The sequence below is a fragment of the Rhipicephalus microplus genome, chromosome 8, assembly GCF_043290135.1.
Source record: "Rhipicephalus microplus isolate Deutch F79 chromosome 8, USDA_Rmic, whole genome shotgun sequence".
Lineage (NCBI taxonomy): Eukaryota > Metazoa > Arthropoda > Arachnida > Ixodida > Ixodidae > Rhipicephalus > Rhipicephalus microplus.
In genome coordinates, this window is record NC_134707.1 from 51,080,679 (window position 1) to 51,106,877 (window position 26,199).

A 26,199-nucleotide genomic window follows, 5' to 3' on the forward strand; every position below is an offset into this window, starting at 1 on the left:
CAAGCGGTAAAAGGGTATACAGGCTAGTTGGCATATAACTCAAAAGTGAAAAACAAACAAAAAAAAAACAGCGCGAACGCTAGGCAAAGAATGATGGCACGAGAACGGTCACTGTCATTTAGTAGTTTGCGTCTCCACACAAGGCAGACCTCCGCAATTTCGGCCGGTGCTAGCTCCATAACCTGATACGAAGACAGCCCACGAGGGTTTTCGCTGCTCACGTGACTGAAGAGCTCTAGTACAAAAAGGAATCCAAACGCCGGCCGATCAGACCCGGATTCACCGCATATTTCACGTGACCTACCACAAAATATCACATAGCAGCCATTACATCATTCAGCGTGACCCTAAAGATGTCACATATACGGTGCTCACTTCCGCACAAACTGAAGCCACAGAAGGTACATCAAACTCGCAGGAAAATAAGACCTCCATCGAAACTTCCACAACAGACGATACATCCCCGTCATACGAATCCCACGACGTTTATCGCGTGTGAGGGCTTGCCGAATTTGTTACAGTGCATTGTACAGTGTTACAGTGCAACTCCAGTAGATCGGCGAGATGCACCGAAAGCAGATCATCTGGCGTATGATAAGTCGACGCGTCTACCCCCGTTGCTCGAGTAGGTGAATCACAAAATTCCAGCTGCCACACGTTCCGAATGAACTGTGTGCGCTAAACCGATCGCGCCCGGTTTCAGTTAAATTTGGTTTTGAAAACGCCTGCGTGAACGATGTTGCGATGTTAAACTAAATTAAAACCTATGTACCAGGTGCAACGCATATTCGCGAGTGCACACTACGCGTTTTCGATGTGCATCGACAATGTATCTACGACGAGTGGTAATTAACTGAGTACTCGTGCGATCGTAAGTCACCGAGGAATAAACTGCCCTCGGCAGCAGGCCAGTTCGCTATTGTACTATCTTAAAGATGTGCCCGCCTTACACCAAGGAGGAGGAATAAATGAGGAAGGACAGGGAGGGAGGAGGACAGGGAGGCATTACACCAAAACAGGTGACTTAGCTAATGCGCCGGTCTCCTGTCTCCTTACTTCCCTCCGCCTCGCTCTGTCCTTCCGCTCTCTCTATCTCTATACCTTTTAATCCCTTCTCTACCTCCATCCCTTGTGAGCTACTGTTGAGGTGTCCTCCCCCTGAGAGACAGTTACGGGGTTCAATGTTCTCTTCTTTTCATTTAAGAATCACTCCCTCCCCCTCCCTCCCCCTGTCAAAGGGCACCGAAAGCTTTTCTTCAAGGCGCGTTCATTTATTGCCCTTGAGAGATCCTCTTTGTCAGGCGCAGTTTCTTGCTTTTCTGTATAACAGCGCAGATAATAGAATCGGTCACAGGCACGCCTGATGGATTTGCGCGGACACCTTCAATTGGATTCGTTATAATAAATCTGCCCCACGAGCAGGATTTTGGGCGATACGGTTAGCAAGGTGCAAGAGAGTCATCCTCAACATTTCGGAACCCTTAAGCTTCGCCATAAAAGTCGAGCGCGACAGCAATATCCACCTACACGCTAGCACACACTCCATCACCTTACTTATCGCTAGCTTGCCATTGCACCTCGGTGAAAACCTAAAATTTGATACGAGGAAGCCGAAACGCAAACAACTTCTGACTGCTATCTTTATTTCAATCGACCTCGTATTTTCCGCTTGCGGCTAACGCAGCTTTTTTGCTCACAACCAAAGACGCCACCGCCGTCAAAATTTCTGAGAAAAGAGCTTCTTAACGCTCCCGCGCCAAAAAGCTTTGATTCCAAGAACACTTTCATTTTAGGCGCAGACACAGCACGATAGAACGAAATGTGTTGAATGAGAAGGCCTCTCAGAAGATCCTTTAAAACAAGTTTACTCTGCCTAATAACAGGGGCACCGTAATTACGTAAGAGAGGCAATTAACAAGTGGGCCCCGTACCTTTACGCAGTCGTAGATGTCCTACCACGTCAAGGTAATAACCGTGAAAGTTTTTGCAATGGCGGCCCAGAGCCCTTATTGTCGAATTATAACCTCCGTATTCAGAAACTCTTCTCGATTTGGACTTGCCACCGCCCCAAGGCAGCGTACTCGTTTGTGCTACATTAAAGGCAGTGGCAAGGAAAGTCAAGGAGTACTTCTTAGTACGGGGTCGAGTGCGTTCCCATCGCAAACCCCGGGAAGCCTGGGAACACAAATTGGCCTTCGGGCGACGCAGTCATCACTCCACTTTCATTTTTGCATCCATTAGGACCTCTGTTTTTTTTTTCGTACTTGTCCACTGGAGTGGAAAGGAGGTCACTGTGGTGACACTGCCTTCCCTTCAAATGATAACACTATCCACGCCTGTTTTTGCTGCGATGGAATGTGTAACGTGCCAAAAAGACACCCGAGGTCATAGTTTATTAGGTGTTTCTTTGTATTATCTACACTTCTAATCAACCATTAAAGCGTCGAACCAATCACAATAATTTATTGACAACTCATTTAAGCACGACGACAACGAATGGCATAAAAATGCTAGACGAAGAAAAATATTGGTTACGTAATATACATGCCACCCCCACCCCCCCTCCTACTCCCCCAAGATACAGATGACAAACTTCGCACTTGGTGTGGCAACGGTCATTTTGCAGATGCACCGTTAACATCATCATTTCGGGTCCCTATCTATTACAAGGCTCAGCGCCCAATTGTGGGTTTAGGGCATTATTGGTGACGAGCCTCTGCCCTCCGGCGACTTGCATCTTCTTCTTGCGATGTGCTTCGGTCTCTAGATGCTCGAGCTTATAGCCGACGTGCTCGAAGAGTACGATGCCGCAGACTCGGCAAGACAGGTCAATCACCTCGCCGTTCTGTTCCTGCTTCTCCTGCGGTGGCTCTGGCATGGTCGACGTCGGCGGTGACATCGGCGGCGTCGTCGTCGGCGGTGGCGATGTCGGCGGCGGCGGTGATGTCACGGCCGACGGCAGCGGTGATGTCACGGCCGACGGCAGCGGCGAGCCCTTAGTAGAGGCAAACTGCCGCAGGAGTTCTTCCCTCTGTAACATCTTTTGGTGCTTCTTGCCCTGCAGTGCGTCAAAAAAAAGGAATGTATGCAGTTGCACACAACGTAAAGGGTGCGGGAATCGCGGAGAAGTGGCTCGCTTGCCCTAGGGCGACGCCGGCGTTCCCGAACAAGCGGACAACTGCGCTGGCGTCGCTTCTCCCGACTCTACCTTCCTTTTCCCGCCTCTGTGCTATAGTGTTTACGTCTACGCTATGCTTTATCCTCCCCCTTTCTCTCTTCAACCACGCATCTTTTTTCCATTACCATCACGTTCCTTTCCCACTGCATTGCGCAGCTACACAACTTGCAGCTACGCTATGCGTCACCCTTGGCCTCTTTTCCCTACTCCTCACCCTAATATCACTCCCCCCCCCCACTTCACTTTCCTGCTCCTTGAAATACTACACCACGCAGTTCTGTAATCCTTTAGGCTCTCCCCTCCTACTTCCCCTCTCCCTTTGCCTCTGCTTCGGTATACTAATCTATACAGAACTATGACGTAATGGTTTTGCCAGCGTGACGCTACATGGCAATGCCATGCTTCATCCTCGCTTTAGCTCACTTTCAAATCACTCCTCACCCTCATTCCACTTTCCCGCTTCTTGATATACTAAATCATACATACTTCTGTAATAATTGAGCCTCACCCCTCCTACTTTTTCTTCCTTTTCCCTATACCTTGGTATACTATTCTGCACATAACTATGACGTAATGGTTTTGCAAGGTGACGCTACGTGGCTAGCGTTACTTTACCCTCGTCCTTACTCACCCTTGCATCATTTCTCAGTCCCGCTTCACGTCTTCTTGCTATACTATACATGACTGCCTGCGTGACACTAAGCAAGGACATGAGATGACAGCATACATGCGACAACAGAACGAGACCCTAAATTGCTGCGCAGTTAACAAAAATTGAAGGAGGAGTTGCGAATGAACGGCTCCAAATGACGTCATGAGGCTTTACAGGCGCATGGAAAACACGAGAAAGAAGAAAGACGCTGCACTCACTGGCGCAATATTGCACCAACGTTTATCACGAGCCGGGAACGCCAATATATGGACAAGTTTTTCGCGTAGACCATCATACATGCGCCGTTTGTAAAACGAAAACCTGTGAAGTCCTCGAAACGCCCTGAATTAAGGCAATGCAGCAGTGCCGTTGCCGGTGAGAATGACGGAGTTCAGAGCACGTGTACCTCGGCATACAGAAGACTGCTCCGTCGTGGCTAGAGCCGAGGGAAAGCTGACTCATGAAATTATCAAAAGCAGAAAGAACTGCTAGGCTCGAGGATCAGAGTTTGTCACAACCATCAATTGCCCTTCGCCGCAAAGATCTTTTATGCCTAATAATCTGTAAGCTTTCGTTTCTTTCTGTTTTTGACACTCCATGCATGATGATCGATGCTAAAAATTCGTCTAAAGACTGTTAGCTTTAGGCTCGTATTAAAATTGTCGCAAGTTCGCAACTACGTGCGTCGCGTCTTCGTGTTCGCCTTTCCTTACTCTTTAAGGGCCAGTGCACTGTACTAACTGGCACACAACACTGCATTAGCGCACTTCTAAACGACGAAGGAGCATCGTTAGATGCAACAACGGAGGAGCGCAAAACTGCCCACATCTGCAGCTGTACGGGACTCGCGCTAATAGGAGAGACGGACCGGCTTGACACGGGGGCGTCAACCAAACCTGATACCCTATCGAACTTGCCGGCGTTTTTCTGTCCTGAGTGTGAGCCTTAGCTCGCTCCATATAAGAGAGATGCGAATCAGTGGCACTTCGGACGTGTTATTTCTGCAGCGACATGAGTTATCGTATATTTATACACGCTCCTCTAACTTTGATCGATCATATGGTGATTTTGGCACGTTAAACCTCACATATCATTAACTTTGATCGACCCAGCTAAGCACAAATTCGACGGTTTTGCCTACGGCTGCAATCCAGTGGGGAAGGGTGGCGGCGTAACAACACCCGTGTGCGGTGTTCTACAGTACACTAAGCTCGAAGAACCAGCAAAATCATTTCGGAATCGCTACCCACTACGGCGTGCTGTATAATCAGATCGTGGTTTCGGTGCGTCGGACTTCACAAAAAATTTATGTGCTCTGAAGTCGCCAAGCCCGACTGGCCACCAGCCTCGGCGGGCGTTCCCGATTTCAACGTCGATAATAACAACTGTTGCTGTTTTACGTGCCAAAACCACGATGTGATTGTGGGGGATACTCTGTAGTGCAGGGCACCGGAAATTTCGACCACCTGCTGGGGTCCCTCGACGTGCGCCCACGGGCATCTAGCATTTCGCCTTCATCGTAATGAGATTTCTGCGGCCGTGGTTCGAAATCGCGACCTTCCAGTCAGTTATCGGGCGCCCAAACTGCTACACCACCGTGGCTGGTCTTAAAGAAAAAAAAAACGGACAGGAAAGCCACCAACCTTAGTGTGCGCGATCATGGCGTCTTCGCAGTTCATGGCCACGTCGCACAGCTTGCAGACAAAGGGCATCGGAGCAGTCTGCGTCGACGGCTGCCTCGCGGCGGACGGACTGGCCGCCGTCATGACGTCCGGGCTACTGTTCACCGGGGCCCCGCCCGCGGCAATCTCAGCCAACAGTCTGTGGGCTGCCACTTTTTTCTGATGTCTAGCGCTCTTCAGGTGGTCCATGTAAGGCGCGGGCCCGCTGAACTGCATGCTGCATTCCCGGCAGGCGAGCTGCGTCGACGCCATCTGCGGAAAACGGGCCGCGTCCTGCAACAACGGACTGCCGGCGTTCCACAGATTCCACTCCCGAGTCGCCATTTCCGACAAGTCGTGCGTTGTCGACAATCCTGTTTCTTTATAGGGGGATACCACCAAGGCTGTGGCCGACAAACAGCGGTAACGGTATACCCGGCGAGCTACGCAATTAGGCCAGGCTATGCAACTCCGACAACACACGTCGAACGTATGAAGGCGCAAGATGCGATAGTCTCCGCCATCCCTACCTGGTGCGCCGGTTGCATTCGTGACGAAAAAGTGTGCGCATTGTTAATTAAAAGAGCACCGATGCGCATGAATTTCTTTTTTCGCTTCGTTCCTTATGCGAAACACACTATCCCCCGTATTCACAAACGCCCCTTCGCTCAAGGGCTCTCCTCGACTTGAAAAAGTCGATGGGAGCGCCGTCTCTTGGCAGACCAAATCACTGCATATCGGCGATATTCTGCTGTGATTCTTGAGAAGCGCAGCGTCAATTTCAGCCGAGCAGCGGCGCAGTGCTGAACTCTGTCAAGTGAAGAGTGAAAGTCGAGTCGAGGAGCGTTTGTGAATACGGGGGTGTATCGGCAACAACTTTTCTTAAGGGAAAGCTACGGGGGCGGAGCTTCAGTCCATCTAGCAGTAGGCGAAGTAGTTCCTTTTGGCGCGCGTCTCGCAGTGCTGTGGAAAGTGACGGGGACGCACCATCAGCGTTTCATGTAGACGCATACGCCACGCGCCGTTTGAGGTATACACGCGAAACGGCAGGATTTTCTCGCGCTTCTGAAAACGCTGTAAACTTAAGTTAAATACAACTGTCTCGCTGGTGTTTGATGCGTCCTGTCTCAATCAGCTCCGCGAAGAAATAATGGAGGCACTTTCATATTCCACGTTTAAAATACGGGCGCTCTTGTGGACTACATACACTGACTGCAGGACGCACGCGATTTCGCTTTGTAGCCTTCGCTTCAATGCCAAGAAAAGATGTCGCCGAGTAATTGAGCAAGTCGATTGGGGGTCACCGAAACCCGCTTGCTTGAACAATCACCTCATTCGGTGCTTTCAATGGGAAAATATCACGCCGCGTGAAGGATATACAGAATATTGTTAAATACTACAAGACGAAATAGGATCTAGTGCGCTACTTCCATTTTGACGAAAATTTCCCCTTTGGGAAGCCGTTACTGGGTGCAGCAATCCAGCAGGATTAGTAGCAGGAAGAAATCCAGAGTGGCATATGGTAGTCATCCGCTGTCCTATTGTCTGTAATGATATTTGCAAGATGTTTCAGCGCGCGAACAAAGGAAAAAGGACAGGGTAGACAGAAAGAGCGCTGAAACAGAAAGACAGAAAGAGCACAGCGCTCTTTCTGTCTACCCTGTCCTTTTTCCTTTGTTCGCGCGCTGAAACATCTTGCAAATATGACTACGCACCAACTAGCCCAAGTTTCCACTCTTGTCTGTAATGAGTCTAATAAGAGTAACACTTGGCTAGTTATGGTATATACCAGCCGGTACTGCATGCCGTTTCTTAATAGAGCCCCTTGTACCAGGCATGGACAGCTAACTTGTTGAACACGTGACAGCTCCGCTCAATAAAAGTTGCCACATTTCAGAGCAGAGCTGTTATGGTCGAGGTCTGCCATGTGTCGCAGATGAGATAGGAAATGAACCGGAAACGGCATGTGCTCAGTCTACCCCCCCCCCCCCCCATCCGACGGTTAAAAATAAAATAACGTTTAGGGTTTCACGTCCCAAAACCACGATATGATTATGAGCGACGTCGTAATTAATTGAGGGAGATCCTCGGAGTTCGATGCCAACAAATAGTGCATATGCTAGTCAGGACAAGGACAAGGAGACACGGTGTTTTTAATTGAGACCCGCAGGTCGCAAGATCGATTCTCGGCTGCGGCAGCTGCATTTCCAATGGAGGCCGAAATTCTGTAGGCCCGTGTGCTCACACTTGGGTGCACGTTGAAGAACCCCCAGGTGGTTAAAATTTCCGGAGCCCTCCACTACGGCGTCTATCATAATCATATTGGTGTTTTGGGACGCTAAACCCCACATATCATCATCGAAATCCATCGGTGTTTCGAATTAATGGGAAGCTAATTAACGAGAGATAGAGGAATATTTATTGTGGCAGAAAAGCTGAGAGGTCAGCCTGGATCCCTTTTTTGGTCCGCTACTCGGCGTCAGAAAAGAGGGGGAGGAAAAGAAAGTAGAAAGAGAAGATGCTGATGAGGAGGAAGGTGTCGATGAAGGAAAACCTTGAAATTTCAAATCAATTTGTAGTGGCTGTTGTCCAGTTCTGTCTTGCTTGAAAACTTGTTCAGCGCTTTCAGATTATCGCGCTGATGACGAGGTGGTGGCCCCAACAGAACTTCTTCAGAAGCTTATTGCCTCGTTCATTTCATCGACTTTCTTAGCGCGATATGTCGCGGTCAGACGCACAAGGTGTGTTCACTTGCCTCACAGGTGACAATCGCCTCACAACAGGTACTGTCTACTGGGCCGATAAAGTGTGGGGTAGTTGACGAGTGAATGCCACGCCTACTCGTAACCGGTGCCAATTAATGAGCTTTTACCGCATCGCTTTGAGATGTAAGCCGAACTTGTGTGCGTCGTGACGTTCTGATACCGTCGATCGATCGACTAAGGTACGGCTTTTCGAGTACAAGCTTGATATCACGATTCTACATCTTACGTTCTCTATCCTTAAAAACCGAAAAATTTGACACACGAGTTGCCACTGTGATAAGCGCCACCGACGAGATAAAACACAGACCACTTGTAATTTTTCTTTGGTGCTTGTGATTCGTTTTTCTGTCACCCCAGTGCCAGGATTTTCAGTAAAAGTACGTAAGAAAACGCGCGCAGATTCAGCCTACTTTTTAAAAATTATTTCACGACTTTTGTTTCCGAAGATTTTGGATTACTTTTCCTGTTCCTAGGATTATTGTTGAGGAGGAGGAAAGATTAGGCGGAAGGACATAGCCAGTTCTTAGACCAGCTGGCTACCTTGTGCTGGGGAAAGGGGTGAGCGAAAAAAAAATGATAGAAAAGAAATGTTATTATTGATAGCGTGTAGGTGCTAATAATTATACGACGGTATATGCTGGGTTGATGGTTAATGTACTTGTATAAAAATGTCGTGATATCGCCTTTTTTTTAAGCCTCTTATCTCGATCTTTTAAACTTTGATTAGACGGTTGTGCTTGAAAGCTCGATTATTGCATCTCACTTTGCAACACATTGTAATATTTGGCACTGCGCATGCAACTGCTGTGCTCTCAACTGACAGTGGCCGCGTTAGAAGTTACGAGCAAAATATTCGAACTCTAAATGTACTCAGCTGACTGCTAAGCGCACTACGTAGGCCTGAGATAAAAGGAGGGGCGCGTCAATACAAATATTTATCTTTGCTGATTTCTAACCAGCTGGGCATTTGTACTCTTAGATACTTGAGCCTCCACTTCTCGCGTACAATTCGACACAGTTACAGTTTATGTTCGCGCCTTATTTTGCATCCGGTATACATTCAACATTCATTCTTCCCTCGCCCTATCTTGTCGTTTACCACAGCAGAATCCGGAAAGCGATAAGCTTAGTAAGTTTCTACTAGTTTTCTTTTTTTTATTTGATGTTAGCGCTTTCCCACGCCTATTACTTTACGGGCGTCACTTTATCGCTTGTACTTGTTCTCTGAATACGTAGTCATATTTCGCGCGTTTTTTTTTTTTTTTTGTATTCTATCAGTTGCATGCCCACATTCTTGATACACGGACTTCTGTTTCAGTACACTTAAGTACCAGCATGCACGGACTTTAGTATTGCAGAAATACTGGCGAACAAGTATTTCTTGATTCTGTAGTTTATGAAGTCAATTAATCACACACTCTTTGTTGTTATCCGACGGGACACACGTTCAATAAAGTATTGGCGTGACGTGCAAACAAATGTAATTTACTTAATTTCGCGCATTCCTTGCTTTGTTGGAAATTTTTTTCAATAAAATAGAATGCTATTAGGTTTTTTGCTGTGGTAGTGTCAGTCTCTTTGTTCAGGGTAAATGATTCTGTAACATAAGCGCATAGGCACCCAATCACCGATATTCACACAACATGTCGATAATCATGCTATAGATGTTTTATTGGTGCTGTAAAATGAATATTTTCCTGAAAAGGCCCACGCAGGTGCACTTTTTAACATTTAAATGCATGTTCTATTTATTACACCAGTGTGTTATGTTAGCTTAGTCTGCTTTCAAATTGTCCACATGAATTTCAGTAGCACTGTATTTGCAAGTGACACCATCGTCAACAAATAATCTTGTGGGCTTGCTGACTTTTGTACTTCTAAATAAACGACAACCGGTATTGCAAAGTTGGTCAACCTGTATGCAGACAGGTTAATTGTTAATTATTTGTTGCCATATTGAGGGTATAATTTGAAATTTGTCTACATCTCAGTAAAACAATCAAACATCACAAATAATTTGTTGACGCTTTGAATGAAAATAAAGGTCTACCCTGCTGAACCATATTATTAATTCAACCAACGTATCGGATCCAACGCTATAAAAATTTGAATTCCTGCTATAAAAGGGTACTTATATAGAGCAGATACGACATTACAAGACAGACTATCACATAATACAATACAAACACAATGGGATAATCAAAACTAAATGCACTGGCACCGTGCCCGAACTCTAACAAGCCCGCATTTGTCTTAGAAGGTGGAACTTAATTTCGTGAAACGAATTCGTGGTGTTTTGGGAATCGGTGAACAACGCAAGGCCGGTGTGTTTGTACACAAGCGGATCATGATGCCAATTTTCCCGAGACTGTCGCAAATCCGAAACTTCATTGTTTTCCTCGCAGATTGAAGCCGCAAAATGGAACAGACGGAGACGACCAGGAAACAAAAGGTAAATACGTACCTTGCAATACTTATGCCGCGGATTTGAAGAGCTGGAAGTGCAAGAGGATCGTTGAAACCTGGGATTCAATACACTCGCGCAATCAATTCTTGCTGGTGATGGCGTTGAGTGATCGGCATACGCACGCGTACAACGTTAGTGCAGTTGCTTTTGATTGCACGGTGGATGCGAAAGAGCGGAGAAGTCGAGACATTGAAAGGGTGTTTGTTCTCAATTCATTAAAATCGCTAAAATCTTCGGCAGGGAGACCGGCGTAATGAATCAGCAAGACCGGAAACGGCAGCGGAAACATGGTCGCCAGAATAGCGCCTGGCGGCCGTATTGCATTTTTTTTCTTTACGGAACCGCTTCTGCCTTCTTGTGGCGAGGAAGTTTACTACAGCAAAAGCTTCTTTGTGCGATCGACAGGTGGCGCGAACTAGCTCGCGCGCCCGTGACAAGCGCGTTAGGAGGTGTTGGTAGTGGTGTGCAACCATCCATACTCAAGCAACTGTCGAACTATCCATGGTTTTTTTCAAAAAGACTATCGATAGTGCTATCATAAGCCAACGTGATAGTACCATTGATAGCCAAATCCAACCGCGCGAACTCATTGCAGCGGGAACTTGCTTCTCCAATTGCAAGAAGAGCATGCTGCAGGGTACTCCCTAAATGGTGTTCTGTGGGTTCTGGGATACTCCAAAATCAAGATGGGAGCCGACAGGTGGAAACACGTAGTGGGATAAGCAGAATGAACTGTGGAAGTGCCTGAGACAGGCTGGCCGATGTTTCGATGAGAGGAGCTATCGTTGTCGAAGGCGCCTTGTCATCATTGGCGTGTTAGTTATAAGTGGGTTATTATTGACATCACTGCTAACCCCCTTAAAACTAATACGCCAAAGATGACAAGGCGCCTTTGACAAAGGTCCTAAACGCCAGCTAGCCTGGCTCAGGCTCTTCTACTGTTCATCCTGCTTATTTTACTATGCTGTATGGTAAAGAAATCTACGGGCTTGTTTTCATCTACAAGTATTGGCTGACACATTATGATTAAGCTGAACTGAACATTTGGATCGAAAAGGAAGCCGTTACATGCGATGAAACTGTGTGGCTTTCAACTGTTATTGCATTTCGTGATTTCAAAATTAAAAGCACCGAGAACTAAGTTGGTTAATTGTCAGCTGACGTAAGTGGTTACTTCTGAATATTAATTTATTCACAGACATATTGTGTCATTTCCACTGCAAAAATAGCGTACTTCTTTTGCAAAACACAAAAAATACACCTGCGCTGTATTCCTTATACTACGCTACCACAGATGTTTCGGCATTGACGCCAACCAACCACAGCAGCATCATATCGCAGCGCAATCGAAAGTATTCGCGGTAATATATACTACGGATGGTGCTATCCATTCCACTATCCATGTTACTATCGATAGTTTATCCATGGTAGTAACTATGAATAATTTCTTACACTATGCGTCGAAAAAAAAACTATCAAAGCTATCGATAGTCCGATTTACCAATAATTGATTGATATTTGGGGTTTAACGTCCCAAACCACATGAGAGACGTCATAGTAGAGGACTCCGGAAGTTTTGACCACCTGGGGTTCTTTAACGGGCATCCAAAATTGAGCACACGGGCCTACAGCGTTTTCGCCTGAATAATTGTCGCGTTTTGCTGAACCCAATAAAAGTTTATTCACTCACTCTCTCACTCACTACAGTGTCGAGGAAGAAACAAGAAAATGGATCGAAGAGATGTGACTACGAGAGTGGCGGCCCAACAAGCGATCCAAACATCAGCTCGCATGATTGGATTTAACGCTGGTAGAGCTGAGGGCGGCGCAGCTGAACAAACATTCTTGGCCATTACGCTGCCTGCGTCCAGGTGGACACGTGCTAGACCGCAGTACAAGCGAAGTAGTGATATAGTCTGCAGTAAAAACAATATGTGTATTGCAGAAGCAGGGGATATTTAATGGGGAGTTTTCGAAGAGGGGCTCCAAGCTTTTGGGGACCCATAGCCCTTTGCGTATGCACGCTTTGGGTCTAGCAGGAGCGAGAAGTTTTCGAATAAGGACTGCGGCGCTTTGGATACTCTCCCAATTCTTGGTCACGTCACTTCAGCGGGTGCCATCACGTTTGCCTGACGAAAAGCTTTTCGGGCAGGCTTTGGTGCTCCCGCTAAATTCGAGAAATAGCGTTCCCAATCCAAAACCCCCAAACGCGGCTTGAGTATTGCGCTTGTGCAGTGGCCTTGATGCTATTTCTTTGGTCCCCAATATTCGAAAGCTCCCTCATGAAAATCATACATTGCGTCACGGCTGCGCTGGAAGAAAAGTTCCCCTTACTTTGCTATGTTCCAGCAAATTAAACAATATTTATTGATTGCTTTCAGCGGGGATCATTGGAACGTTTTCCTTTTCTTCTCTTTCGTCCGTAAGGAGGGAGCCTCTCTCGCCGCCAAGGTGCTGGCGCACTTAGCAAGCATGCAGGTTGCCGAAGGGTATATCTTATGTAACTTCGTTACAACACTAGTTTCAAGAACCCCAAACCGAAAGTAATCGACATCGATTGAACGTATCTCTAAACAGCACAATTTGCCGACACTGTCCAGGCAGCAGCTCTGTGTGCAACATCATTGATCACGGAACTATTTTAAGAGCCTGCTCGTGATTAGTTCAAAAAAACAAACAAAGGACACAGCTTCATTTAGCAAAGAGGAAACCGGGCGGGGCAATAGCCTGCAAATTATGCAAGGCTAGATCCGCCGGCTACTTGCAACATCCTCAACCTTAACCTTAACCTTGATCACAGAAAACAACATTTAAAAAGTGCTTCATACATTTCATGTCGAGAGCGTTGCTTCTTCGCGTATGGCAGTTGTAGTGATGCTTGAAATTAACAGAACCAACAACTCTATCACGGCGTGAGGACACGTTCACTTTTCTGCGAAACCGAAACTCACTCGTACAGGGCATTATACTTAACTATCCTCACGCTAGTTTGTCACAGGGTGTTTCCCTGCTTTGAAAAAATTTGTACATTTATTTCAAATGGCTCCAGAAAAAGGCCTACACTTGTTTTTTTTTTTTTACTTATCGTTCCACAATATCAAGAACTAGCCGTGAAGACGCGCCTAGTAACTCACTAAAGGCGAATAAAGAAGGACAGGTTCTTCGCCAGATATTCACAGCGTAATACTATAGCAGGATAGGGTAAAAATGTAGCTGCATGCCTTTGCAGGAAACTACACCATTTTATTTTTATAGCAATAAATACCTTACATTGTACTGCGAGCAAGCCAGCTACTTTCCATAAGGTATGTAACCGAATTAGTTATCGAGTGAACTGGACCAGAATACTGAATAAAGAAGCGCTTTGAAATTTGGGACGTCACACTAATGTAGCAGTCATGGGCTGAGTTCGGCTCAAAGATAGAGAGAAAGTAACCTTTGTTTTCTGTTCCAATAACAAAACTATTACCCTAAGATGAGCAACCCACTCCTAAAAAAAAACTGACTGTATAAACTGACAGTATTAACTAACCGAACCCTTCAGTTTAGCGTCTCTCTCGGGCACATTAAAGCATGAATTCGGCGTATCCGGTTATTATCTCTTTAGGAAGAGGTGATGAGTCAAAGTGCAACATGGAAGTAAAACGCATGTACTGTTACTTCTTAATACCTGGGATGTATTCGAACTAAAAGAACGAGAGGAGTTCTTGTCGCCTTATAAAAAGGGAGTAGTTTTTCGTGAAAATCTGCACAGTCTCCTACACTTTATTTAAAAGTTCTATTGAAAGAGAAATAATATAAAAATTAAAGCTATCCACAATTGTATCACTTTCTATTAATGTGTTCTAAAGAATAAAAGGTTATATATGTTATCAAAGTTAATTCAGAACTCCTGACCAGCACGTCTTTCCCAACCTATGTGGTTCTTCCACTAGTGAAACTCCACAACCATTTCCTATAGTCGCCCATTAAAATATCCTGATGCATCACAAGATGACCATAAAATTAACTACGTTGTTATTCATTAGCTTGAAAGAATTTGGCAAGTTTGGTCAGTCAATGGCAGAAGACACTGAGGCATTAACATAGCAGCAATAGAAAAAAATTGATATTATTTAAAACAACGAAAAAAACGAAAGCGTGTGCAAAATGCAAGCTATTGATTGATTGTGTGGTTTAACGTCCCAAAATCACCATATGATTATGAGAGACGCCGTAGTGGAGGACTCCGGGAATTTCGACCACCTGGGGTTCTTTAACGTACACCCGAATCTGAGCAGACGGGCCTACAACATTTCCGCCTCCATCGGAAATGCAGCCGCCGCAGCCGGGATTTGAACCCGCGACCTGCGGGTCAACAGCTGAGTACCTTAGCCACTAGACCACCGCGGCGGGACAAATACGCAAGCTATGCATGCAGAAAATATATCACTGTGAAACATGGATAGAAAAGGTAAAACTATTTGCGCATGAAGGTTGAGAGTGAAAGAGCAAATAAAAGGGCCTTCTTGTCTATTAAAACTTGGCCGCCGTGGAGAGGTTGGGATTGTTTGGACGCGTGTGCGCGCAGTGAAGAAAGAGAACTGGACTGCGGGAATCCCGACTCTGGAAGACTTTATTCTTTGCCTCTTCGCTCCCCTCGCGCTACTCTTTCCCGCGTGGGGTGGGAGTTGAGTAGGTGAAGGGAGAACCGGTTGTCGGGAGAACTCCCGCGCCTCTTTTGATTCGTTTGTAAGCGTCCACCGCAGGCTACATAGCAGAGAAGCTACTTCGGTTATAGCAAAAAAAAAAAAAAATGGCAGCATATCCACGGAGTGAATGATGAAGAGTGAGGCGAAGCATTCGTCCGTCTATTCGTTCTTGCTTCCGTCCGTCCATGCGTCCGTCTGTGTGACCGTCCATGCGTCCATCCACCCGTCCGTGCGTGCGTTTGTTCGTACGTCCGTCCCTGCGTTCGTCCATGCATCCGCCCCTGCGTCCGTTCATGCGTCCATCCATGCATATGTCTGTGTGTCCGTTCGTCCATCTATTCAACGCTCCAAGTACCACCATCTCGCATCTTTTCATCATATATTCCCCATATAGAAGCACCGCCATCCAGCGGACATTCCAAGGACTAAACGAGAGGTTGCACACGCACACTTTCTTACGGCTTGCGCTTCGGGTCCACTTCCCACCTTTAACCACCTCGAGTTCATGGTATATACGAGTTCACTGTATTCATGGCACTGCGGCCCAACGCTCGCTAAACCTTTCTAAAACCAAGGAGGTTACGCCCAGCGAGTATAACGTAGCAACCTTTTCCTGTCATATAGTGCTCAATGTACATGCCAAGGGCTGCTAATGGAAAATGAGAGACGGGAGAATTCGGCTTTTACTTTCTTACGGCTTGCGCTTCGTATCTACTTCCGACCTTTAACCACCTCGAGTTCATTCATGGTATATACTAGTTCATTGGATTCATGGCACTGCGGCTCAACGCTCGCTAAAGCTTTCTAAAACTAAGGAGGTTACACCCAGCGAGTATAACGTAGCAACCCTTTCTTGTCAGATAGTGTTCAATGTACATTCCAATGGCTGGGGATTGCAGCATGTGCGTTAACTAAAAGCCGAATGCTCCTGTCTCTCATTCCCCATTAGCAGCCATTGGCATGTACACTGAGTATTATTTTTTATTGTTCAACAACGCACAGAAGAAATCTTTCACCGGCACCACCTTGGAGGTCAAAATGTTATATTTGTTACATACTACAACGGCTACGAGGGACGAACGGGTGTCGTTATAAGTAGCTTCGCCCTGTGCTCGTGTTCCCTCGTTGTCGTCGTTAGCGTCTCAGGGCGTCCCTGGGCTGGCGGACGCCCGTAATGGCAAGCCAGCCCCCGAAGAAGGCGCTAGTATCGACGTAGTCGTCCCCGAGGGGACTAGTCCCGAAGATGTCGTTGACGCGACGTCTTCAATAGTAGAAATCGAAGAGGTCTACTGTGTACAGCACTTTGGAGGCCGGAATTGCCAAGTCACCGTTAACAGTGAGGCCGCTCTGGCTCAAATCGTCGACGTGTCCCACCTCATCATCAGAGGAGAGCGTGTTCCTGTCGTACCCTTGAGACCCCAAGCCACTCAAGTCACCGTTCTGTTCCTGCCGTGCCGCGTTCCCAGCGAGGTCTTCGCGCAAGCATTGTCTCCCTGCGGGAAGGTGCTGCACATCAGCAGAGGACTCATGGGGTCGCGCCCAACCGTGACCACTGTGGCGCGATTCGTCCGGATGGAAATGAAGACATCGTCGCCGGTGCCCAACTACCTCAAGGTCGCTGGCCATCGACTGACCTGTGACTATAAAGGGATCCAGCGAGTGTGCCGTCGATGTGGAGACAGTGGGCATGAATTGTACAGCTCCGTTTTGTGGAAGGTGCGGCGTTTATGGCCACGACGGGAAGGGCTGCTCGATGCCATGTCGCCGTTGTAGTGACTCGCATGCCACCGTCGCCTGCACCATCAGGCCGTCGTATTCCGAGGCGGCCTCCAAGAATTACCCGCCACTTCAACCAGGCAAGAATAAGGACGTCGTATCATTGACGCCAGGCCCGGATATTTTCCAGGACGAAGTTGGGTGCATCACAACGCCACACCAGATGCCACACCAAACGCCCGCAGCGTCCCCAGCCAGCCCCGACCAGGCAGCCCCTCAAGGTGCGGATGATCCATCTAGCTGCCCGCGACCAGTGGTGGTTCCCACAGAACCACAGGTCGAGCCCTCACCAGAGGAGGCGCCACTCGGTGAACGCGTCGCAGATGCTGACGTGATATCTAGCTGTTGCTCACCCCATGGCTGGCTGCCTAGTCCTCTGTTGGTCCTCCTATCATTGAAGAGACTTTGTCCCAAGGTGACGAGGTTTCCATCAACGAGGACTCGAGCAGCACTAGGAGTGACACGGCCCTGCAGATAAACACCGACAGCACTCCAAGCGAGATCAGCCGGGAAAGTTTTGACGAATTTGTGCCATCTTCACTCAAGAGCCTCGGCAGCAAGCGCCACCGAATATCTAGCAGCGACTCAGAGGCCTCCAGCAGAGACAGAAGTCCCCTGCGGACTTCGATGCGGCCCCGGAAGCCCCGCGCTTCCGGTGGGTCGCCTGGTCGTAAGAAGTGATTGAGCTGCTTGCGGGGCACCCGCTCTCACGTCTGTCAGAACTGTGGGTCTAGTATCCAAATTTGTCTTTATTGTTTACGATGGCTACCACATTGATTATTATTTCCTTCAACGTAAAAGGTTTTCGCAGTCCGGTAAAGCAGGACGAGGTGATTAGCGTAGCCAGTGCTGCAAATTGTGATGTTTTGTGCCTGCAGGAAACTAATTTCTGTTGACCATCCGACGTTAGGGCTTTCAAACAAAAGTTTAACTTGGATTGCTATTTTTCTTTCGCTACAACTCGTTTTACGGGAGTAGGCATCATTATATTTAATAGGGCTTTATTGAGAGGTCACCACGTTGTTTATGACGGCGTCGGTAGAATTTTGGCTCTAGATTGTACCTACTTTTCTTTTCGAATGAGGATACTATGTGTGTATGCGCCTGCACAAACCGGACTGTAATGATTTTTTTTCGAAATATGGTGTTTTTTCCTAAACGGTCGTCATGATATTCTAATTGGAGACTTTAACTGTGTGCTAAATACGCGATGCGATGTACAAGGTCCTGGCTGGGGTCGGTCTGCTTAGAATTCACGTGAGCTGCGACGCCTTGTCCAGCATTTTTCATTGCTGGATGCGCATAATGTCATGCACGGGAATACCTTTGTTTGGACATGGCGCCGCGGACACTCCTCCAGCAGACCCGACCGGGCTTATATTCCACATGATTTAGAGACGTTTGTCTCCGGCTTACGTGTTCCGCCCATCCCACCTTCGCTTGTGTACATCTCTGACCATCGTCCGATTCTCTTAGAACTAATATTTCCATTTTCTTTTTCGGAGAAACCATGGCGTCTTAATGTTCGCGTCTTCCAAGACGCGTGCTTTCGGTCAAATTTGTCCCGTGCAATACGCGTGTCACTCGGTGCGTCTGATTCACTTGATTGGGATGCGCTTAAAACGCAGTGGCGCCTGCACTGCTCAGTTGAAGGGCGTTCACTTCGTCGTCGCGTTTCTGAGGAGCTGGCCGATACTGCAGTGAAGTTACGCATCGCCTTGCGCGCTGAAACGCCGTCTCCCCCGATGCGAGCTTGGCAACATGAATTACGTGAACGCTTCCAGCGTTTGATTGCCGCCTCGTCTCTGGTGGCGGTTGCATGGCGTTGTAGGCACAACCCTTGTGCCCACCTTGCGGTGCTACGCTATGCGAAGCAATCGTGTTTTGGGCAGTCACAATCACTTGTTTTTAAGACCACGCAGGCACCACTTACTCAGCCGCGTCCAACGCGTGATCGATCTCTCTTTCTGGCGCATTTTGAAGAGATGTCATGTTCGGCTATGCGGACAAACAGTGATATAATACCGCCTATGCTTAAAGGCTTGCCTCGCGTTCCTCAACAAGCTGCTGATTCTCTGCACATCCCTCCATCAGTTGAAGAGGTAAAGGCAGCACTACAATCTATGAAACTGGGGACAGCCCCTGGGCCAGACGGTTTTCCAGTTGAATTTTACTTGTCATTTTGGAATGAGCTTGGTACTGCCTTAACCGCGATTATCCGGCGATGTTTCGAGGATGGTGTCTTTCCATCAAGTTTTCGAGATGGACGCGTTGTGCTTATTCCAAAAGGTGATACTTCCTCTGTTAATCCTGAAGATTGGAGACCTATCAGGCTTCTTAACGTTGACTATTAGATATTCGCGACGGTGATCGTTCAACGTTTCAGGGCTCTGTTGAACACCCTGGTGGGTCATCACCAGGCTTCATCTATGCCTGGACGAGAAATACACAGCTTGTCCTTTACCACCCGGGATATCATAGCCTATACTCTGTCGCGATCTGCGCGTGGTCTCCTTGTGTCTTTAGACCAAGAGAAAGAATTTGACCGACTTGAGCACACGTATATCTTTAAAGTGCTCACAGCCCTTGGTTTTCCCGGTACTTTTGTTGAATTAATTAGACATACCTACTCTGGTATAAAAAGCACACTAGTTCTAGATGGTTGGGAGAGTGCTACCTTTTCTATTACACGTGGGGTCCGTCAAGGATGCCCCTTGTCTCCTCTTCTATTTGTCCTCAGCCTTGAGCCATTTTTGTGTGATCTAGAAGCGGATTCACATGTCCGGGGTCTTGCGCTTCCCGGCAGCAGTACCGTGAAAGTCACAGCTTTTGCTGACGACATAACCCTGTACCTTTCAGATGAAGATAGTCTTTCACATAGGCTGCGTTTATTCTTCCAGTATGGTGACATTTCAGGTGCCGCGCTAAACCTCTATAAATCCTGGTATTTGTTCATCGGCTATCCCAACTCCAGACTTAGCTCCGCATCTCTTTTTCAGCCGGCTGCGTCTCTTCGCATTTTAGGAATTCTATACAACCACTACGGCGTTGGTCACTCCGTTTGGTCAAACGCCCTCGATGAAGTAAAACAAAAAAATTGAGAACGCCCGGGATTTCGACTTTCCGCTTCTTGAGCGGAGGTACCTTGCGCAGACTGTGTTCTGCGGTCGCATTTGGTACCTTTCTCACGTGGAACAGCCGCCTTTACGCATCGTGAGGTCATTGCAGTCTGCCTTGTGTTCGTTCTTTTGGTCCGGTGGCACTGAGTTGGTTTCTCATGCGGTGTTAGGACAGCAGCGTTCTCAGGGAGGTTTTCCTTTCCCTTCGGTATCAATACGCTGCCGGCTATTGGCCCTGCGCTTCCTGTTGCGCCTCGTACAAGGAGAGGAATCCACCATCCGAACTCTGGCATATTATTTTCTAGGCACTCACCTTCGGTATTTATTGCCTAATGTGCGCCTTAATCGGGGCCCACAATCAGTAGTACTTCATTCGTTTTATGCAACAGCTGTCACGTTTTTTCGTCATATCCAGTCGACTTGCCCTGAGTAAGATGTGTTAGACAATCCTATCGTTGACACAACAGCCGCTTTGTTGCTCCCGTTAGTTCCTCCGGCACGCCGCACTCGCTCTAGTCATGTGTCTTGGAGCACGCTGACGGCATCATTTCTACCTGGCCACCTCCGGGACTTCATGTGGCGGCTGGGGTGGGGTATTCTTCCTACCCTTGAACGCCTAGAAATGTGGAGAATGGTCCAGTCATCAACATGTCCGAACTGGTCCCTACGTGAAACAAATCAGCATGTTTTAATACAATGCGTCGTTGCTCGTGTCTTCTGGAGTGCTGTGCATGCAGGATTTCATGGCCTCAGAGTAAACCGCTTTGTTTCTTCTGGACGTCGTTCTTGAGGCCACTTTGCCTGCCTTCTCATTGTTGCTGGTGCTTACTGTCTTTGGCGTAACCGTTGTGAGGCTGTTGCAGCAGGTCGTCACCGCCGTGCACTCTTCCCGATTTTGGAGCGACTGTACAAAGAAATACTATCTGTTTTGTCGGAGGAACTCTTCTTTCTGGGTGAGGAGGAATTTCTTGGCAGGAGGTCCTGCCGTTTTGTGTTCATCTGTGAGAGACGTGTAAGGCTTGTTTACAGGCCTGCCTGGTATTCGTAGGTTAATCTTTGTTTATTACTCATACAAATACCTTGTAAATACTATGTAAATTTCTGACATATATATCTTTAGATTTCATTAGTGTGTTCTTCGTTTACCATGTATTGTGCATATGTAGACATATTTTTGTAACTCCTGTGTATTTGTGTATGTTGTGTTCCGCTTACATATGTAAACATATCTTTTTGTAACAACTTTTGGTGTTTCTGTGGATGTTGTGTTCTGTCGCGATGTTCTGTTGGATTGTAATTGATGTTCACTGTCTGTAAGAATAAATTGCTCTAAACACAGTAGACCTGACAAGCGTTACACCAGGAAGAAAGAACGAAATCATAAAAGAGACGATCTATAAGAACACCAATCTATTTCTTAGCCTCTGCAAAGCGAGCTTACTGTCCGAAAACAGCATGACTTGTTATTCCCTACAAAACTTCAGTTTCTTAAGGGTTCCCTGAATTACCACGGTTTCCCATGCTGTCAATGAAACAACGCACTCTAGTCCAGGAAACCTTAAGATACGGGAGTACAAACGCTGCAGCGCTTGCTCCACGCTCCATGTCGACCGATCCATCGGTGAAAAATTTCAAATGATCGGCGTACTTTTCTTCAACGTATTTAAGTACCGAAGAACGTACTTCTGCTCTTGGTGGGGAGTGCTTGCTGTGCATCCGTGGAATCGTCACCTGACATTTGACATCTTCGCGAGTCCAAGATCACTGCAAATCCTTGGAGACTTGCACGGCATTGGTCTAAGCAAAATATTTCAATGGATATTACATCAGATGTGGGTATAGCGGGTAATTAGACGGCTGACAGACTGACTTACCCGGAGTGCTTTGGAACTTACACCAACAAAGAATGCCCCCTAAGACAATCAGCGTCATTTACGAGATGCTGTCAACAGGCGTTTAACCTCTTCATGGCTGACGCCTCACCGGACGTGTGTGACAAAAAGGCTATCAAGGGAAGAGGCCTGCTTGCTTTATCGCATCCGAACGTGATCAGCGCGTACACCACCATGGCTTCACAAGATCAGACACTCCGCAACGCCATTGTGCCCGAATTTCAAGGAACGTGATGATAAAGAACACTATTTGCTTAAGTGTCGTGAGCTTAAGGAACGGCAATGTTAATTTAAGGACCTGCAACGTTTAGGCTCGCAGCGCGACAGCGTAACTGATATTGTGTTTCGGCGTGGTCCCTGGATCTTCAGGAAGCAGGTGTCACGACTTCTCTTGAAGTTTTTGAATGCTACAGACCTCGCTTGTGACTGGTGATGAGTGACAATTATGTTGGGGTAGGGCGCAGCGAGATAAGGGCACGATCCTGCATGCGGAATAGCACAGAGGCTGCCGGCTTATGCAGGGTTACGCCACGCTACGCGCGACTTTCTAAGGGCCTACCCGTGCTTAGTTACAAAATCACAGCATATCCACGGAGTGAATGATGATGAGAGGGGCGAAACGTCCGTACGTCCGTCCATGCGTCAAACATACAAACAGACAGACGACGGATGGACGCGGCCAGCGGAAGATTCATGGTTTGCCGATAAAACCCTCCGAATGTTCACCCCACTCACCATCATTCACTCCGTGGATATGCTGTGAGGTAGTTACTACATACATACATTCATACCGGTCATGACCGGCCCACGCCTTAAGGAGCTTCGCCCCTAAAACAAACACACAAAATGACATTAGTTACAACTAGCAAAGAGGTAACCGGGCGGGAAAATCGTCTGCTAGTTATGGAAGGCTTTGTCTGCCGGCCACCTACAACATCCTAGTCCTAGTATAAGAACACCATGTGGGCAACCATATAGGAAGATATGCGCAGATACAAACTTGTCCATGTTACAAAAGCCTGGCTCATCACCTCGCGTGCTACTCTAGAGACCGGATTTTACGACACACGTTGTGATGGCACTATGTACCACAAGAAGTCACAAACACGTAGACAAAAGAGGTATTCAGAACGGTTTCGGCAAGTTCTGTGGATCTGAGAGAAATTAATCTGAACTTCCGGAGAGATACAAGAGATCGTCGTTCCGCACGCCGCGAGGCACAACTTCTGGAGTGACTTCACGTGCTAAACATTTTCACAGGTGTTAGCATGGATGAAGAGGCACCTGCAGCTCAGCCTGAGCATCGTGGGCATTATCTTGGGCCTCATCGTCGGCTACTCGGTGGCGGCCGCCGAGCCGAACGAGGACATCACCACTCTCCTCTCGGTGCCCGGCGAAATACTTCTGAGGATGTACAAGATGCTCACGCTGCCGCTAGTCTTCTCATCCGTTGTTGCAGGTAAGTCTTACTCGCGTTATAATCTGCCTTCGCTGCAGCACAGGTTGTTGAAAAGTTTCTACCGGGGTCACTATAGACCTTTTCAAAAATGCTTCCCTGGGCGCCGCCATAGTCCTCTTTGGGCTGCGCCAATTGGCGTGACTCCTCAAAAATGCACTGACAAGGCTGCGCCCTTAGCCTTCGTATACTCCCGCGCGCAGCCCATCATGGCGGTGTTTTTTTCCCTCCTGTGAAAAGGTCTATATAACGTGAAGCAACGATCCAGTACCTATTAGATGCGAAGCATCTCTCTGACGTAGCCTGTGTAAAGCTGTCCCTCCGTACACCCTCACTGCGCAAGCTCGCGTCTCGTGCTGGCCAGGGAAGACACCTGCAAAGCTGTCGCTCCCCTCCCCTTCTCTCGCCTCGCAAGGCCGACGTAGGCAGCGTCTGCTAGTTAAAAACGGACTGCTCGTGCTGCACAACCATTCACGGGCCGCGCGTTCGAAATTCAGTCATTTGCGTCTTTTCTAGGCTTCCGCTTGATGAGCACCAGCGTCAACGTCGCCGCCAGTGTGAGCGTTAGCGCCCGCTGTTTCCCATCTGCACATGGTTCTCTTCAGCGGGAGGTGTTTCATTTTGTATTTATTCATTACTTCAATTATTTTTTTATTTGTAACACTCACTATCATTTAGCGCCATAACAGGTGGGCATCATATTATATACAGACATAAACATCCCTTCTAGTGAACAGCAGTTCCAATTAGATGTTGAATATAAACAAGCACAATAAAAAACCTGCGTAAGCATTTAAAATAGTTGTAATAATGTAGCAGAAATAAACGCGTTTAATGAGCATATTAACAATAGCTGCTCTCATAAATAGACAAGTCAGAAAAGTAGTATTGCTCATGTCACAATTACGTACAGGTAATGTTACAAAACAAAACAAAGCGAGTATTAGCTATATAGTACTGAAAATCGAAGTATTCACCAATATACATAAATAAATACTTGTTCTATAGCTACTCAATTCGTCTCCCAATCAACTAACAAATCCAGTCGGCGGTAACCCGTTAGTTATAGGAACATCTGGGTTAGTCAATTCACGAATGACATGAGCAAAATGAAAACTTAGAAGTATAGTTATTGTAGGCCAATTTATTTAGTTTACACGGTTGATTATGACAAGCTTTGAGGGATTCAGAATAACGTATGCAAACGCATCCGTTCGTTTCTATAAGTTATCGGCCATTAGTACCTATGGTTTGCCTTCACGATTTGTCGAGATCTTGTGGGTAACAAAGACATAACAAACATCCTCTTCAGTTTACGCCATTTAGCTGACGTAATTATTGTCGCTACCTTTAGTTGTATTGAATACCACCTCAGTCATCATTTGTAATTGCGCAAGCTCACAATGCACACGATCGACCTTCGCTGATGATCGCAAGTACGCCTACTTTAAACGCATATTGTTGCGGTACTGCGCCGTAAATTGCAATGTTCATTCAGCAAGCCTCTAAAATTTTCGCTTGTCCCTTCTTTTGCAGCTCTGACGCGTGTGAGACCCGGCACAGTGGGGAGGATGATGACCCGGATGATCGCTTACTATGTAGCCAGCACGATGTTGGCTGCTTTCGTCGGCATCCTTGTGGTCGCCTTGTTTAACCCCGGCAAGCAGATCCTGGAGACCGACGTCAGCAAGATTGGCGTGTCTGGTCTCGACACGTTCCTGGACTTTTTCAGGTCAGTGCTGAAGGGTTGGTGAACACGGTGAGTTGCTGGCCAAGACGTTTCGACAAGGGGACTTGTCTTCTTCAAGGCCACAACTTGGTCTTGACGAAGACGAGTCCGCTAGAAGAGACGTCGTATTCAGCGACACACCATGTTCACGAATGTGTGATCTTATCAAGCTTGCATATATTCCCGTGGGATTGAGACTTTATATGAGCAAGACGGAATTTTCTTGCCGACGTCTGCATTGCGCTGAGTTTCTGTCAGGTTCGTACGGAACTGCGGAAGACCGTGGTAGTGACATGTCTGCGAATAAACAGGAAATGTCTCTTGGCCTCTCTGTTGACATATTCTGCACTCAGCATAAGCACAATTTATTGCCTGGCATACTGCGAAGATCTTTTGATACAAAATGATACAATGTTTGTAGAGTTACAGTAGAAGGCGGTATGATACGGCATAAATGGGTGATGCATTGCTTTCAAGCCCAAGCAAGACCAGACCGGTCTTGCTTGCTTGGCAATACTCACCATTATTTTCCCGTGGTCGTGATGTTGAGCGAAGTATTCGCACCCAGTAAAGATGAAACACCCTATTTTGGTGAACTTGTCCCCGAGAAGTGAACGACAAAGTCAAAGTGCAACAATATTGGCCCAGACAGTCGCCGGTCGTCGAAAATTCGATCAGTTCAATGGTGCGTCGGTATTCATTCATGCGACATGAAATATTTCATGTAGGTTTGTCAGGTTTGGCTACATTGAGCCAATCTGGCTATTTTCAAGCCAGGGATGGTAGAAAAAAATCACAGCATATTCAAGAGGC

At 47.2% G+C, this 26,199-nt stretch overlaps 2 protein-coding genes across 4 annotated transcripts in view; one reads left to right on the plus strand and one right to left on the minus strand.

The window, feature by feature from the left end:
* The window catches only part of LOC119164463 (excitatory amino acid transporter 2), a 58,330-nt gene that overhangs the window by 15,471 nt on the left and 16,660 nt on the right, over nt 1-26,199 (plus strand). For both annotated transcript variants that reach the window (XM_037416654.2, XM_075871783.1), the window contains exons 2-4: nt 10,662-10,708; nt 23,462-23,660; nt 25,194-25,389. In XM_037416654.2, the coding sequence (XP_037272551.1) occupies nt 10,676-10,708; nt 23,462-23,660; nt 25,194-25,389 (428 nt within the window). In that variant the 5' untranslated portion in view covers nt 10,662-10,675. The remainder of the gene's footprint in view (nt 1-10,661; nt 10,709-23,461; nt 23,661-25,193; nt 25,390-26,199) is intronic.
* Nucleotides 2,436-10,921, minus strand: LOC119164464 (uncharacterized). Of its 2 annotated transcripts, XM_037416655.2 has the most exons (3): nt 10,721-10,921; nt 5,474-5,764; nt 2,436-3,058 (listed from the first exon to the last, which is right to left on the minus strand). In XM_037416655.2, the coding sequence occupies exons 2-3, from the start codon at nt 5,762-5,764 to the stop codon at nt 2,657-2,659; spliced, it is 693 nt and encodes a 230-aa protein (XP_037272552.2). In that variant the 5' UTR covers nt 10,721-10,921; the 3' UTR covers nt 2,436-2,656. The 2 variants fall into 2 exon arrangements, with proteins under 2 accessions (XP_037272552.2, XP_075727899.1); XM_075871784.1 differs by lacking the exon at nt 10,721-10,921 and having other exon boundaries at nt 5,474-6,062.

Coding starts and splice junctions, on each gene's coding strand:
- LOC119164464 (XM_075871784.1), bottom strand. CDS start 5,836: ATGGCGACTCGGGAGTGGAATCTGTGGAACGCCGGCAGTCCGTTGTTG. Junction 3,059..5,473: donor CCATGATCGCGCACACTAAG/GTTGGTGGCTTT, acceptor GACGCACTGCAG/GGCAAGAAGCACCAAAAGAT.